The sequence below is a fragment of the Planococcus citri genome, chromosome 4, assembly GCF_950023065.1.
Source record: "Planococcus citri chromosome 4, ihPlaCitr1.1, whole genome shotgun sequence".
NCBI lineage: Eukaryota > Metazoa > Arthropoda > Insecta > Hemiptera > Pseudococcidae > Planococcus > Planococcus citri.
The window spans coordinates 61,815,105-61,830,034 of record NC_088680.1 but is presented as its reverse complement, the minus strand read 5'-3'; the positions used below and the strand labels follow the sequence as shown (position 1 = coordinate 61,830,034).

The following is a 14,930-nucleotide window of genomic DNA, read 5'->3' as shown; positions in this document are numbered from 1 at the left end:
ATTAATATTCTTCAGAGTTACAATTCTTACGAACTTGCGAACCTACAGATTTGAAATTTCAACTTCGACCTTCAAACGTCATTGAGAATATACGACAATACGCCCAACTATAGGCATATATCCATCTTGTTGGTAAATCTACGAAGAGTAAAACCAATGTCTGGATATTTTCAAGGTTAAATTTACGGCGATGAAATAAAGCGAAAAAAAAAACAAACGACCGCGTCGATAAAGTTGGTACGAAAAATGTGGAACATTTGGTAAAATTTGCTTTCATTTGGGTGCGACGAAAGTTTGGCATCGGTGCAGTGTAAAGAAAATCTAATCATATTTAATATTTCACATTGGCTGCGTGTTATAATTTGAAAATTTGCCAGAATCACGGCGAGTTTGAAACATGCACCCAAAAAATGTCTAGAAATTATATAAGGTTGACTGTTGCGGAATGAGCCGGAGAAAGGGGAGGAGGGGGTAGCGTCGCATCGCATCTTGTACTTACCTCACCGTTCGCGTCTCTTATCCGTCGATTGAACTCTTTGCCTTCTAAAATAAGACCTTCTTCGCCCGTCTTCAATATACCGCATTTGGAGGCGATAGATCTGGCAGTGTTAATATTATCACCGGTCACCATTCGAACTGTGATACCAGCTCTTTGGCATTTTTTGATAGCGTCCGGAACCTGTGTAGTAAAAAAAAATAGGTATTATTTTAGAATCGATTCAAATATAATCAATTTTGAGAGGAGAGCAATTTAATTCAAGATCTTACTTCAGGACGAACTGGATCTTCGATACCGACAACGCATAATGCTGTTAGATTACTGACTATGTAATCTTCGTCATCCCAATTTGGTTCGGAGTCTATGTGCACCTGATTGATTTCAGCCTTACCAGGAACAAAATCACGATAGGCGATTGAAATGGTACGAAGGCCATCGCAGGCCATAGGTTCGATCACATTTCGAACCAATCTGTCTTGCATGTCTTTGGTGAATTTCTCCAATGTACCATCTCGACCATAGATAAATGAGCACCTAAACACAAACGAGGTATTATTTGGTTGAAATAGCATTGCTTTTTCGCCTGAAGGGATCGATTTCAACTTACTTTTTCAATACGATTTCAGAAGCACCTTTTGTAAATAACCTGTATCCTCCTCCTTGTCTGGGTATAACCGTACTCATGGATTTTCTCACTGAGTTAAACGTGTAGACTCTGGTTAAAGCCTCTTCTGGCACATCGTCTCTCCAAGTTTGATAATTTTTACCAAGAGCTAAGACGAATCCTAATAAAGCGCATTCCGTCTTGTTACCTACTTGTTTTGGTAACTCGCTGGTAGGGTCATCGGGTGGCTAAAAAAGTTCGCATCGTTAACTCAATCTCACGTCAGTCTCCAATAGAAAATCGTTCAATTGTAAATTCATCATCGCTTACCATTATGCGAGAAGTGTACGCTGAATTTAACGATATAGCTTGAACGATTAAATTACCAACGTTTGGTGGTATCGATGAAAATTGCGGCGTTGATTTACTGAGCACTTCGCAAATGTAAGATTGTACTACCGTCATTCTGCCAACAAAAATCAGACGTACGATTAGGTTTTCGAATGGTTTCAGATTTAAGCCTATTTTTGCCACAATTTAACGAACCTGTTTGTCGTCAACGTTCCTGTTTTATCGGAACAAATTGCCGTCGCATTACCCATAGTTTCGCAAGCGTCTAAATGCCTCACCAAATTGTTATCTTTCATCATTTTCTAGACAGAAAAGTAAAAAAAATCGATCAGGTATGGAGCATTGAGATACAAATGTCAACACTGTGGGAGTGGTTTTTGGATTACTTACCTTGACTGAATAGGCCAGCGAAAGTGTAACAGCCAAAGGAAGACCTTCAGGGACAGCAACGACTAATACTGTCACACCGATGATGAAGTACCTGACGAACTCTTCGATGAATTTATCCGACCATTTTTCTCCTTTGATGACGAAATTCTCGACGCAATAATGTACGACGAGAATTATAACGGTCAAAACAGCGATCGTAGAACCTGCAAAAATTCATCATTAGTTTGTTTTTTTAATAAAGAAAATTTTTTTAATGTTTTAGAATTTTTTTAGTATGAATTTATGTATTTCTAATTCTCCAGGAAAAATGATCAGATCTGATCAAACGTTGAACTGATCAGAGCTGATTAAATCTAAGATTTGGCAGCAAGGCTAAAATGAATCCAGAGAATGTTCAGATATCATATGAGCAAATCAGATCTGATCAACAACATCCGGAACTGTGTTGACCTGTTTGATCAGATCTAATCAAAGAGGTTCAAATAACCCAGAAGATAATAACTGCATCTGACTAAGTCTGAGCAGATCTAATCTGATGATACTCTGATCTGATTGAATCTGATTAGGTCTAATATAGAATTAAGGGGATCAGGAGAGGTCTGAAGAGATCTAATTGCATCAGGAGAATGTCCGGATCTAACCAAGTATGATCAAATAGGCGTAGTCAAACTGGTCTGAATAATCAGAGAAAAATGATCGGATCTGATCAGGTCTGAAAAGTTCTAACCTGATAAAAAAACTGATCAGATCTGATCAGATCCGAACAGATCTAATTGGATCAGAGGAATGTCCGGATCTAACCCTGTCTGATCAAATCTAATCAAACCAGTCTAAACAACCCCCTAGAATAATTGGATCTGATTATGATGTGAACATATCTAGTCAAATAAAAATTCAAGTCTGATTGAATCTGATCAGGTCTGAGCAGGTTTAATCTGATTTTATCTCTGATGTGTTGAAATTTGGTCAGATTTAATTGGATCAGAGTAATGTCTGAATCTGATGAGGTCTGATCAAAAGTAATTAACTAATCTGAACAGTTCAGGGAAAACGAGTTGACCTGATCAGTTCTGAACAGATCTAATCTGATCAAAACTCTGATCTGATCAAAACTCTGATCTGATCAAAACTCTGATCTGATCAGATCTGATCAAAACTGTGATCTGATCTGATCAAAACTGTGATCTGATCTGATCAAAACTGTGATCTGATCTGATCAAAACTGTGATCTGATCTGATCAGATCTGATCAAAACTGTGATCTGATCAGATCTGGTCAAATTCAATTCAGCTTCCGCCATTAAGATTTGATCACATATCTGAACAGACCTAATCTGATCAAAACACTGGTTTGGCCGGAGATCAAATTGAGATCAGATTGATCACATCCAATTTTTTTTAGGAGAGCGGATTGGCTGTAATCAGATCTGAACTTCTTTCTTCGGGTATGATAAGATTTTATGTGTTCAGATAAGTACAGGTCTGATCGTGTAATTAGTTCTCCTTTAAAACGATCATTTTCCTGATCTGAATCTGATCAAAACATAATGTCCTACAAGCTGGGTCATTCTTATTCATTTTTTGTCTAAGATGAAAAGTGATGGCTAATGGCACTAGTGCATTTTGAAAAGGATAATATTTTTCATTGATAAAAGAGGGCGTTGACACCACAAACTTTTTTGTGAGATAATCAAGCTTTTTATGGTCACATTTTTTCTTGGGGGCACGCCAATTCTGGAAAGTGGCACGTTCGTAATTTTTTTGTACCCTCTCCCCACCTGCAAACATCCAAAAAATTGATTTTCGCGTTTAAAAAGTTCTTTTTTTGTTCTAAAAATTGCTGCTTTATTTTGCCAAATTTACTTGATAAGGTTCTGTTTTTTTTTTTTTTTTTTTTTTGTAAATTCACTCAAGTCAAAAAGTGTCAATTTTTGGCAAAATAGTCGAGGAATAACGATTTCTGGCTTAACTATAATGCACAGTTGAAAAGTGTCCATTTTTGTCAACATTTTCAAAAAATGCCCATTTTTGGTGAAATTATCAAAAGGGGCTAATTTTTGGCAAAATTGCCACACAGTCCAGATTTTGTCATGAATGCTAAAAAAAACCTGTTTCTGCTCAAATTATCAAAAAAATTACTGTTTTTTATAAAATAAGTTATCAGAGAGTGTCAATTTTTGGCGAGTTGACGAAAAATTTTAATGTTTTTTCGTCAAAATTCGCAGGAAGTAGTTTTTTAAAAAATAAAATATTCGAATGATCGTCAGATCTAAACTTTCTCTAGATCCAATTTGGCATAACATGACTAGATCTAATCATACAGATAATATAATTATGTTTAAATTTATTTTTAAATTTCGAAATTTTTTTAAAATTATATTTTTTCCAGGTAGGTACCTATTTGAAACTCGCACTATTTCATTTTTTATTTAATGCGAAAGCATACTTTTTGAGTTTAGATGTGACCTTAATAAAATACCAAAGGCTGAAAAAAACACCTAAAGGTGCTTTAATTAAACTTTTAATTTTGATAATTGGTATAGCCTTACAAGTAAAAATTATATTACCTACATTAAAAAAAATTTCATGCTGTTCGTATTTGTGAAAAATATTTTAATATTAGTCAATTCGTACCAACTCGTATTTCTGTTCATTAGTTGAAATATACTTTTGAAAAATACTTAATTAAAGTCCAGGGCCTAACTTTTTCATAAACAATTTTAAAATTTTCATTTCTTTCATAAAGTAGGTACCTACCTATTAGGTATTTCTACAGCTAAATTTGATATTTTACGAAAATATATACCTTACGTTTATAGGCAATGGCAATAAATGAATTAGTAAAAATATATTTTACCCGCGTATCCGATTTGAATAGCCAATTTGGTAAGTTTGGCTTGCAAAACGGATTTCTCTTTTCGTTCCGGTTCCTCGGTGCGTTCACTGGATGGAGCCGGAGCTGAACCGTCAACCACTGGAGCTCGATTTGTGCCATCGACGGGTTTAGGGGCTGCGCTTCGTGGATGACTGTTTCCGAGGGCTGCTTCTTCATCTCCTGCGAAATGTTTGTCAATGGCGATGGAATTAGTAAAGGTAGGATAGGTTTGAGGTGAAAAAGACTTGATATAGTTTGTACTCGTTGGAGCCATGTGCTAATTTTGTGAGGAAAACTCAATCCTTACGGATTATTTCGTTTCAATCTGAATAATTCGAATAATTTTGTGAGTAGGTATAGGTACTGGATGTTCTGTTGATAATTTGGCATAGATACTCGTAGATGAAAAAATTTCATCTGTTTGTCTTCAGCCAGTTTGATTGAGACAAAAGCAAATTTTTCACCTTGTTGTGAGAAAGAGTGACGAAAATATTTACTTCTTGAGTCATTTTACTTTTCAATAATGTTCTTTAATCATCTGTAAGTATTGCTCAGAATCAATTTCTAATCACTCTTACTTACTTTCTAGTAGATGTTTATCTTAAAATCAACTCACATATCGCTGTCAAATACAACTGAGAAATCACTACCTTACTTCAATTCTGAGGAGCTCAATCAGAGATCTGAAGCGATTATTGAGGATGTTGATGTGGATGACTCAAATGCAATTTGTTGTGAGTTGAGTACGGGGAAAATCGAATTATGAGGCCAGTTTCTCCCTAAAATGATGTTATGCTTAAATTGAGATATGTTTTCTATTCACAATAGACGCCAAGTGTGTCATAATGTGCTCCATGTGAAGTTTTTTAATTTCCCAAGACTCAAATAAAATTTTCCTTTGTCTCTTAAATTGCATACTTGGCCTCTTGGAGCTTCTACAATCTCTCTTTTTAGTAAAAGTCCCATCCCCTGACTTAGATATCCACCTTGAAACAGCTCTTGAAAGTTGCACAAAAAAAGAGAAAAATTTGCATTTACTCAAATCTCTGTTGAAACCTAAACAAAACTAAGCATCAATGAGAAAATGATCGAATCTGATCAGGTCTGTACATATCAATCCGATCAAAATTCTGATATGATCAGATCCGCTCAGATCTGATTGCATCTGAAGAATGTATGAATCTGATCAGGTCTGATCAGATCTGTTGGGGATCTGGCCAGATTCAATCAGGTCTTACCTACTGGATCTTCCTGAGGAAAAATGGTCGGATCTGATCAGATTTGATCTTATCTGATCTGATCATGATCAGATCTGATTAGATCTAATGAATCAGATGTCATATACCGCGGATCTGATCAGGCCTGATATAATCTGATCAATAAGGTAAGATCAAATCTATTCAGATTTCACCCAGGGGACTTGATCAGGTTTGCTAACATCTATGCAGTCAGGCAGCTCCCATTATGGATCTGATCAGGTCCGATCTCATCTGATCTAAACATGATCAGATCTGGTTACACATAGTAAATCATGTTTCCTCTGTCGGATCTGATCGGGACAGATAGCATCTGATCAATCAGGTCCAATCAAATCTACCTATTCTGATCGGGTTCGATGTGATCAGATCCCCCATTGGATCTGATCAGGCCTGATCTTATCTGATCTAAACATGATCAGATATGGTCAGATCTACTCATCAGGTTTCCTCAGCCGGATCTGATCAGGTTTGATGCCATATCTGATCAATCAGTTCTGATCAAATATATTCAGATCTGGTTCCATCTAATCAGATTCTCTCCATTGGATTTGATCTATTTAGACCTATTCAAATCCAATGAAAACCTTGATATGACCAGAGATCAGATCTGATGCCATCTGATCAATCAGTTCTGATCAAATATATTCAGATCTGGTTCCATCTAATCAGATTCTCTCCATTGGATTTGATCTATTTAGACCTATTCAAATTCAATGAAAACCTTGATATGACCAGAGATCAGATCTGATGCCATCTGATCAATCAGTTCTGATCAAATATATTCAGATCTGGTTCTATCTAATCAGATTCTCTCCATTGGATTTGATCTATTTAGACCTGATCAAATCCAATAAAAACCTTGATATGACCAGAGATCAGATCTGATCCGATCACATCTGATCCAGTCATTTTCCGCTGGGTAATCCGGTCTAAATAGATTTAATCTGATCAAATTTCCAATCTGATTAAGTTCAATTCCATCCATGAAATGCCTTGAATACAATCTGATATGATCCAACCAATCATTCCCTGCTGATCATAGACTTGAAATATGGCATACAAGTACAACTGTATCCTCCTTACAAAGATCCATGACAGTTGAAAGATGGGCTCTGATCAGGCTTGCTCAGACCGAGTTGTTTCTTGAGAACGTTTGAATCAATCTGATCTAATCAAATATGATTCCAAATGTCTCAATAGGGCTGATCAGATTCAACTAAACAGATCTGATCACTTTTTTTTGTTTTTTGAAGAAAATACATATGATTTTATTTGCCCAGGGAAAAATGATCGGATCTGCTCAGGTCTTGACCGGATCTGGTCTGATCTGATGAGATTTGGTCAAACAGACCCAAACAGGTTTGATGAGATTCAACCCGCCCTGAACACAACCATTCAGATCTGATCACTTTTTTCCAAGTAGACATGAGTTGATTGGGTCAAAGCAGCGAATTTCAAGACCTGATAAGATCAGTTTGAATTCAGCGAATGATCGTCTCTGATCTGATCAGATCCGAATCAGATGCTATCACTTTCTTGGTAGATATTACTTAATCTCATCAGATTGACAAATCAGATCTGTACAAGTGTGGTCCATATTTCCTGATTTGATCAGATTTAATTTTTTTTCTCTTGGAAAGCCAAGATTTAATTTTAAAGATATTTATTTTGAAAATTCTGGCAGATTTTGATGACTTTTTTTTCATTTTTTGAATGAACTTGTAACAGGAGCAAAGAGTTTGGAATTTACACTATTTTTTTTCAGAGAGAAAAAAAAATTGAAAATGGTTCGAAAAATAGTTGAGCCAAATTTTGTTGTTTTTTTTTGAAGAGAGCCCGGTCCATCCAAACTCGTTTCGGCTCTTCCAAATTTTCATTCCAAGAAAACCCATTTTCAATTTCCACATAAGCTAATTTTAAAGTCATTTTAATTTCTATAAAGTCCACAAGGTAATTAAATTTCATCCACCTATTCTAAATATTTACAATTGCAAGCTGCCCCTTCAACGCTCAATTCAGGCAACCCAATCTACCCTAGTGTAAATCCAGTTGCCGCATTACCGGACAATTTATTCACACCGTTCAACAGAACACCCTTCATACACATACCAACAAAATTGTAATTATTTCTCCACCCTACGTTATACACTCTCTTTTATAAACATTAAACCCAATCTCACATATACATAATTTTATCATCATCATCATCATCATCATCATCAGCCAACCACATCCGTATGTTATTTCGCCCTTGATAACTCGATCGATTGGGTGAAACTGAAATTAATTAACCATACAACTTTCTCTCGATTATATTCATATTTTAATCCTCCAACCAGAGCTCCACATACGTAGACGAATTTCAGATTTTCATATTTAAAACCTCGACGTACATAAACTGACGTGTGAGATGAGAACATTTCGACGTCAAATTGTTATACAAACATATACGATATGTTTAAATCAGACACCAACGAGTACACTATATTTTCTCAAATACCTACACGTTTAAATAAAACCCTAACTTAGACGATAATAGGCAATAAATCAAAAACTTATTAACATATCAAGCGTGAAAAAACCACTTCTTTAATAAAAATTTTCATTTTCGCAATCTAAAAAAATGTTCAGCTTGTTATAGTATAATATAAAATAAGTGTAAGTTGTGTAACAGCGTATGTACGTATATGTACAATATAATATATAATAAGTTAAATGGCTGAACAAAAAAAATCAAAATTACTATTTGATTTTTTTCCTACTCACTACGCGTATGCGCGCGTGCATTTACTTATTGAACGAGCTCATTAAAAAAAACTGAAGCATTTGGCATGTATTAGATTCAGAACATGTAATTGTGATTTTTTTCTGATCACATACGTATATATAGGCAATTATATTAAGTATATATCTAGGCTGAAAAGCTTGCTGCGAGGCGCGGATTCGTTGAACTTTTGCTACCCCCTTTTTTTTTTATTTATACACGACTCTTTATAGGTTTAGGATTGGTCGTCGTCGTCGTCGTACCGAGAGTGATGAGGAGAGGGTTCAGAATGGTCTCGTATACGATAGATAGTGTAATTTGTCCAAATACATGGTGCCGAATAGGTCAAGGATAACGGTGATAACCGCCGCGTACGTATTTATAGATCCACTCGGTACCGTTAAATGTTTCTCATTAAAATACAAGTAATTTACGTCATACGCGTTATTAAGTTACGCACATAGGGTAGAAGGACATTTTTACTTTTTCGCCAATATCTATGTACATACATACATACACTACAGCACAAAGTCACCAGCACACACGCTCGCTAGCGAGTGCGATACGATGAAAAAAAAAGAAGAGAGAAGACCTCTCTCGGTTTTTCTATGTATTTTAAATACCGCTCTCTTTAGGAATCCGCGGCGTGTCGAGCGCTCCGAATAACCTACACAGCATTTCGAAGTGGGATTTATGACGACGAAATTGACGTCATCGCTCTCACCCGCGTCTTTTATAGAGTAACACTCTGGTATCTACTATGATATTTGGCCGATATAAAGTTTTCGCAACTTTTATACAATTTTTCCAATTTATTTTCTATTTATTTTTATCTGCATTATTTAAACAAATGAATGGCGAATTTTTGCCTTGCCGGGCTTTTTTCCACAACGAGCATGCACTATATAGATACGGATAAAAAAAAAATAGGTATACTCTCATGTCAGGTTCGCATGCGTTATACGTATACCGTGTTGGGGTGGTTGTTGTGGGATTTATCGATGTGTTTCACAAACACCATTATCGGTAACATCAATACTTACTGCTCGTAGATTTATGAAGTACCTATTTGTTCGTTTTTATGGATGAATTAAATCCCAATGATGTTAATTTGTGCCTTAATAGCTTCCTGGTTTCTTATGGCGTTTAGAATACCTACGTCTTATAGGATTGAATATTATGGATTGTCCCATTTTCAACGTGAATTTATTTTTAATCCAGTTTGACGTAAAAATTTGAGAGAAAAAAGCGAGGCTCATAAATTTAGAGGGCTTTGAACCCATAAAAAGGTATTTTAGAGTAGCCATGGTGACCCTGAAATGGGTCAATTTTCCTCCTAAAATGTAGCTGGTTGCTTGAGGGGGTGAAATTCGCTAAAAATGGTTGAATCTAGTGAGCATTTTTGGATGATCATTTCGCAGTGATCAAAACATCAATATTTTTTGGGAAAATGTATCATTTGAGAAAATTCATTTAGACAGAACAAATTGTAGGGAGTCATGAAAAGACTTATCTATCGAATAAAACAAACTCAGGGATCATTCAGCTTCACTTGGAAGCTTAGAACATACTGATACAGTATCATTTTTTTGACATGAATAACTCAGGAGAAAATGAATAAAACTGATCAGATCTGAATAAATCTAATCCGAACAAAACTCTGATTGTCTGATCTGATTAGATCTGATCATATTTAATTGGATCCGGGGAATTTTAGGGTCTGATTTGATCTCATCATCAGATTTTATCAGATCTAATTGAGTTCAAAGATTGTCTGGATCAGATCAAGTCTGATTTTGTTGATCAATCAGGTCCGATCTGGTCCATTCAGAACTGGTCGGATCATTCAGCTTTTCTTGTAAGCTTAAAACATACTGATATTATTAAATTAATTTGAATAACTCAGGGGAAAATGAATGAATCTGAACAGGTCTGAATAAATCTAATCCGAAGAAAACTCTGATCTGATTAGATCTGATGAGATTCAATTGGATCCGGGGAATTTTAGGGTTTGATCTGATTTCATCAATCAGATTTTATCAGATCTAATTGAGTTCAGAGACTTTGTGGACCAGATCAAGTCTGATTTTGTTTGATCATTCAGGTCGGATCAGGTCCATTCAGATCTGGTCTGATCCATTCAGATCTCTTTAATTGAATCTGGTCAGTTCTGAATAAACCTACATCCAATTGAAAGAAATCTGACCAGATCTGGCCAGTTTGGGTCAAATCAGATTGTCTGACTCTGATTTCATTCAATCAGATCTGATCAAGCAGATATAAACCGGTCTGAGCAGATCTCATCAGATGATTTCACATAGATAGGTATGATCTGATTTGATTTGTTCAGATTGATGCCTATCAGATCAGATATGCTCAAATATCAATCATCAACAGATTTAATATTTGACTTTCATCTGAAGAGTTCCACATTCAATTCCTGGAATGAATCTGATCAGGCCTGAGTAGATCTAATCCGAAGAAAACTCTGATCTGATTAGATCTGATCAGATTCAATTGGATCCGGGGAATTTTAGGGTTTGATCTGATTTCATCAATCAGATTTTATCAGATCTAATTGAGTTCAGAGACTTTGTGGACCAGATCAAGTCTGATTTTGTTTGATCATTCAGGTCGGATCAGGTCCATTCAGATCTGGTCAGATCCATTCAGATCTCCTTAATTGAATCTGGTCAGTTTTGAATAAACCTACATCCAATTGAAAGAAATCTGACCAGATCTGACCAGTTTGGGTCAAATCAGATTGTCTGACTCTGATTTCATTCAATCAGATCTGATCAAGCAGATATAAACTGGTCTGAGCAGATCTCATCAGATGATTTCACTTTCTCCTGAACAGATATGATCTGATTTGATTTGTTCAGATTGATGCCTATCAGATCAGATATGCTCAAATATCAATTATCAACAGATCTAATATTTGACTTTCATCTGAAGATTCCACATTCAATTCCTGAGAGGAAAAAATTAGATCTGATCAGATCAAGAAAACTGATCGAATTTGATTTGATACGCGCTTATCTGAACAGAAAATCATACCTGCAGGGGAAAATGTTCAAACCAGACCAGATCTGGTTAGATTAAATTGGATCTGAAGAATCCATGAATTTGATCTGATCCAATCCAATCAGATTTAATCAAACTGGCTTGATCATATCTTATCAAACAACCCTGAACCAGGCTGATCGGATCGAATGAGATCTCATGTTCAAGATAGGGTCTGATTCGATCAGGATCAGGAAATTGACAATGTTTATAACTGAGCATATTTGATCTGATATGAGCCAGTCTGAATAGATTAAATCAAATAAAATATCTGCTCTGAGGAAAGTGAAAATGTCTTCTGAGATCTGCTCAGGAGACGTGGATATATTTGATCAGATCAGATATGATTGTTTGATCAGATCAGATGTGATTGTTTCATCAGAGCAGATCAGATTATTTCATCAGATCAGATCAGATTATTTCATCAGAATCTGATTGTTTCATCAGATCAGATTTGATTGTTTCATCAGATCAGATCAGATTGTTTCATCAGATCAAATCAGATTGTTTCATCGGATCAGATCAGATTGTTTCATCAGATCAGATCAGATTGTTTCATCGGATCAGATCAGATTGTTTCATCAGATCAAATCAGATTTTTTCATCGGATCAGATCTGATTGTTTCATCAGATCAGATCTGATTGTTTCATCAGATCAGATCTGATCAGACAAAAAATATCAAATTCAGAAAATTTCTAAAGTTTTCATGTTTTTATTGGAGCCATTTTCCTACATAAATGCAACAAAAAGCTTGAACTTCTTGAATTCTGAAGGAAAAAGTCTGAATCTGATCAGGTCTGATGAGATCAGATTGGATTCAGAAAACATCATGATCTGCTAATAATCTAATCAGATTTTTGTTCAAATCGGATTAAACAAGTCTTATCAGATTCAATCTAACAAGTTTAAAAAAGTTTCAACTGATCTGATCATTTCTTTCTTAATGAATACAATTTCATAACTATGGGCGCTTATCAAATTAGATTTGTTCAGGCACAGTCAACTTCCTGATTTAATCAGATCTGATCTTTTTTTTCACTCAAAAGAATGCCAAAGTCACACCCTAGGAGAAAATGATTTTGGAACTGATCAGGTCTGAATACATATATCCAATCTGATCAAAACTCTGATCAGATGAAATTTGGACAGATCTGATAAGATATATGTTGGGAATTTTTGGATCTAATCAGATCTGATTTTGCCTGATCAATCTTGTCTTCTGATCACCGATCAAAACTTTGATTCTGACCAGATCTGAAACTGATTTGATCAGGCCAGATCAAATAGGATCCATGGAATGTCCGAATCTGATCAGAGAGGTGACACATCAAGTGGAATGCTCTCAAATTTGATAAATTCGAATATGACCTTATTTTTCGATTCGTCTCCTCCCAACCCCCTCTTCTCAAAATCTGACTTCTTCACTAAACATTTTCTTTTACAACTCATCTTTGATTTGCTCCCACAAAAAACTTCTAGGCTATTAAGGCACAAATAAATACTGCCTGACAAGACCCCCATCCCCGAAAAATCCAATAATCCATCCATCAAAACGAACAAATACCCATCCCAAATCACAATTCCAACCCATCAACTGCAAACCTCCACAATAAAACAACAACAACACACCCCAACGCAAGTACACAATATAAAATAAATGAGCAAATGATTCTCATTCTTTTTACTCAAAAAAATTACGATTTTGTTAATATACGAAATACGGGTATCGATATACACTTAAATGTTACAAGAACCAACTACGCTGGAGCGAAATTGCAGCAGCATGGAAAACAATTCATGCGCAAGGTAGCCAGGAATTTTTTTGCGGATTCGTTGAAAGTTCATTCAAGCGGATAGGTTTTTCTGTAATGTGCACGAGGTTCTTTTTTCCCCCTCCTTTCTTTATCCTTCCTTATTCGCGAAAATACTTATTCGGATCGAAGCTCGAGCTTCATCGCATTTTCACATACCGATGAAAGATTTACTCTCGGTTAGGTGAGCTCGATAAAGATGGGGTACGATTACACTACAGACTGGAACGTTTTAAAGTATACGGAAGTCACGGTGCTGGGCTCGGATTCGCATGTGTTACCTATACCTACGTAGTATATTAAGTCGAGGGAGAGTTATTTTTGTACCAGTATTTAGGGATCGTTTGCTATTTCCAGGGGTTGATTTGATTCTAGCGTGAAGAATACGAGTACCTATAGGTGAGTTACGTTGGGGAGAAATTATTTTGGTTGAATTGTTATATGGTATGGTATATTAAATCCTCGCTAATGTGAAGTGGAATTTCAAAGGGGTGAGGGAGGGGGGTTGTTTGTGGAGATTGACGGGTTCTATTTCAAAAATATTTTCTCATTCTGACGAGGGAAGTATTCCAACTGACAGAAAAATTTTGAACTGGACAAAGTTAAATTGAAAAAATATGCAAAAATGTATTCCCAGCCAAATTTTCAGACGCCAAAATACATTTTTCAATTTTTGGTGAATTTTTAAAAATGTAGACCAGAATGCAAAAAAATCAAAATTTTACCACATTGACCTAGAAATCTGGAATTTGGCATGTGTCCTATATTCGACCCTCCAAATTGTTTGGAAATGATTTCGGACCATTTTGAGCAATTCTGGAGCCTCCAGCAGATTTTTGAAAGTTGAAATTTTCACAAAATTTTACCCAACGAATTTTAAAAACTGAAATTTACGTTATACCTTAATTTTAACATTTTGAGTTGATTGAAGGCAATTTCAAGCTGTTCTGGAGCCTCCAGCAACTTTTTGGAAATTCCAGTGGGTATAATTTTGCATAAATTTCATCTTTCAAAAATCTGCTGGAAGTTCCAGAGCTACACCCAAAATGGTTCAAAATTGTTTCTTATCAATTTGAGGGGTGGGGGGAGGGGGGTGGGGTCAAAAGAGAGATAAATACAGAATTTCAGTTTTTAGGCCAATTTGCTAAAATTTTGATTTTCTTTCATTTTGGCCTAAATTTAATTTTCAAAAATTCTCCAAAATTAGAAAAATGCATTTTAGCACCTGAAATTTTACCTGGCGAAGTCTTAATAAATGCTTTGTCGATTTAGTGCTTTCTGATTCAAAACTTTTTCCGGCAGTTGACTCAT

The 14,930-nt window shown here is 35.7% G+C and overlaps 1 protein-coding gene across 12 annotated transcripts in view; it reads right to left on the bottom strand.

Annotated features, from left to right (window-relative positions):
- Positions 1 to 14,930, bottom strand: part of PMCA (plasma membrane calcium-transporting ATPase 3) — a 246,445-nt gene that overhangs the window by 51,867 nt on the left and 179,648 nt on the right. For all 12 annotated transcript variants that reach the window (XM_065363486.1, XM_065363485.1, XM_065363490.1 and 9 more), the window contains 7 exons: positions 4,701 to 4,898; positions 1,845 to 2,047; positions 1,650 to 1,756; positions 1,434 to 1,569; positions 1,107 to 1,351; positions 769 to 1,033; positions 500 to 679 (listed from right to left, as the gene is read on the bottom strand). In XM_065363486.1, coding sequence (XP_065219558.1) covers positions 500 to 679; positions 769 to 1,033; positions 1,107 to 1,351; positions 1,434 to 1,569; positions 1,650 to 1,756; positions 1,845 to 2,047; positions 4,701 to 4,898 — 1,334 coding nt within the window. The remainder of the gene's footprint in view (positions 1 to 499; positions 680 to 768; positions 1,034 to 1,106; positions 1,352 to 1,433; positions 1,570 to 1,649; positions 1,757 to 1,844; positions 2,048 to 4,700; positions 4,899 to 14,930) is intronic.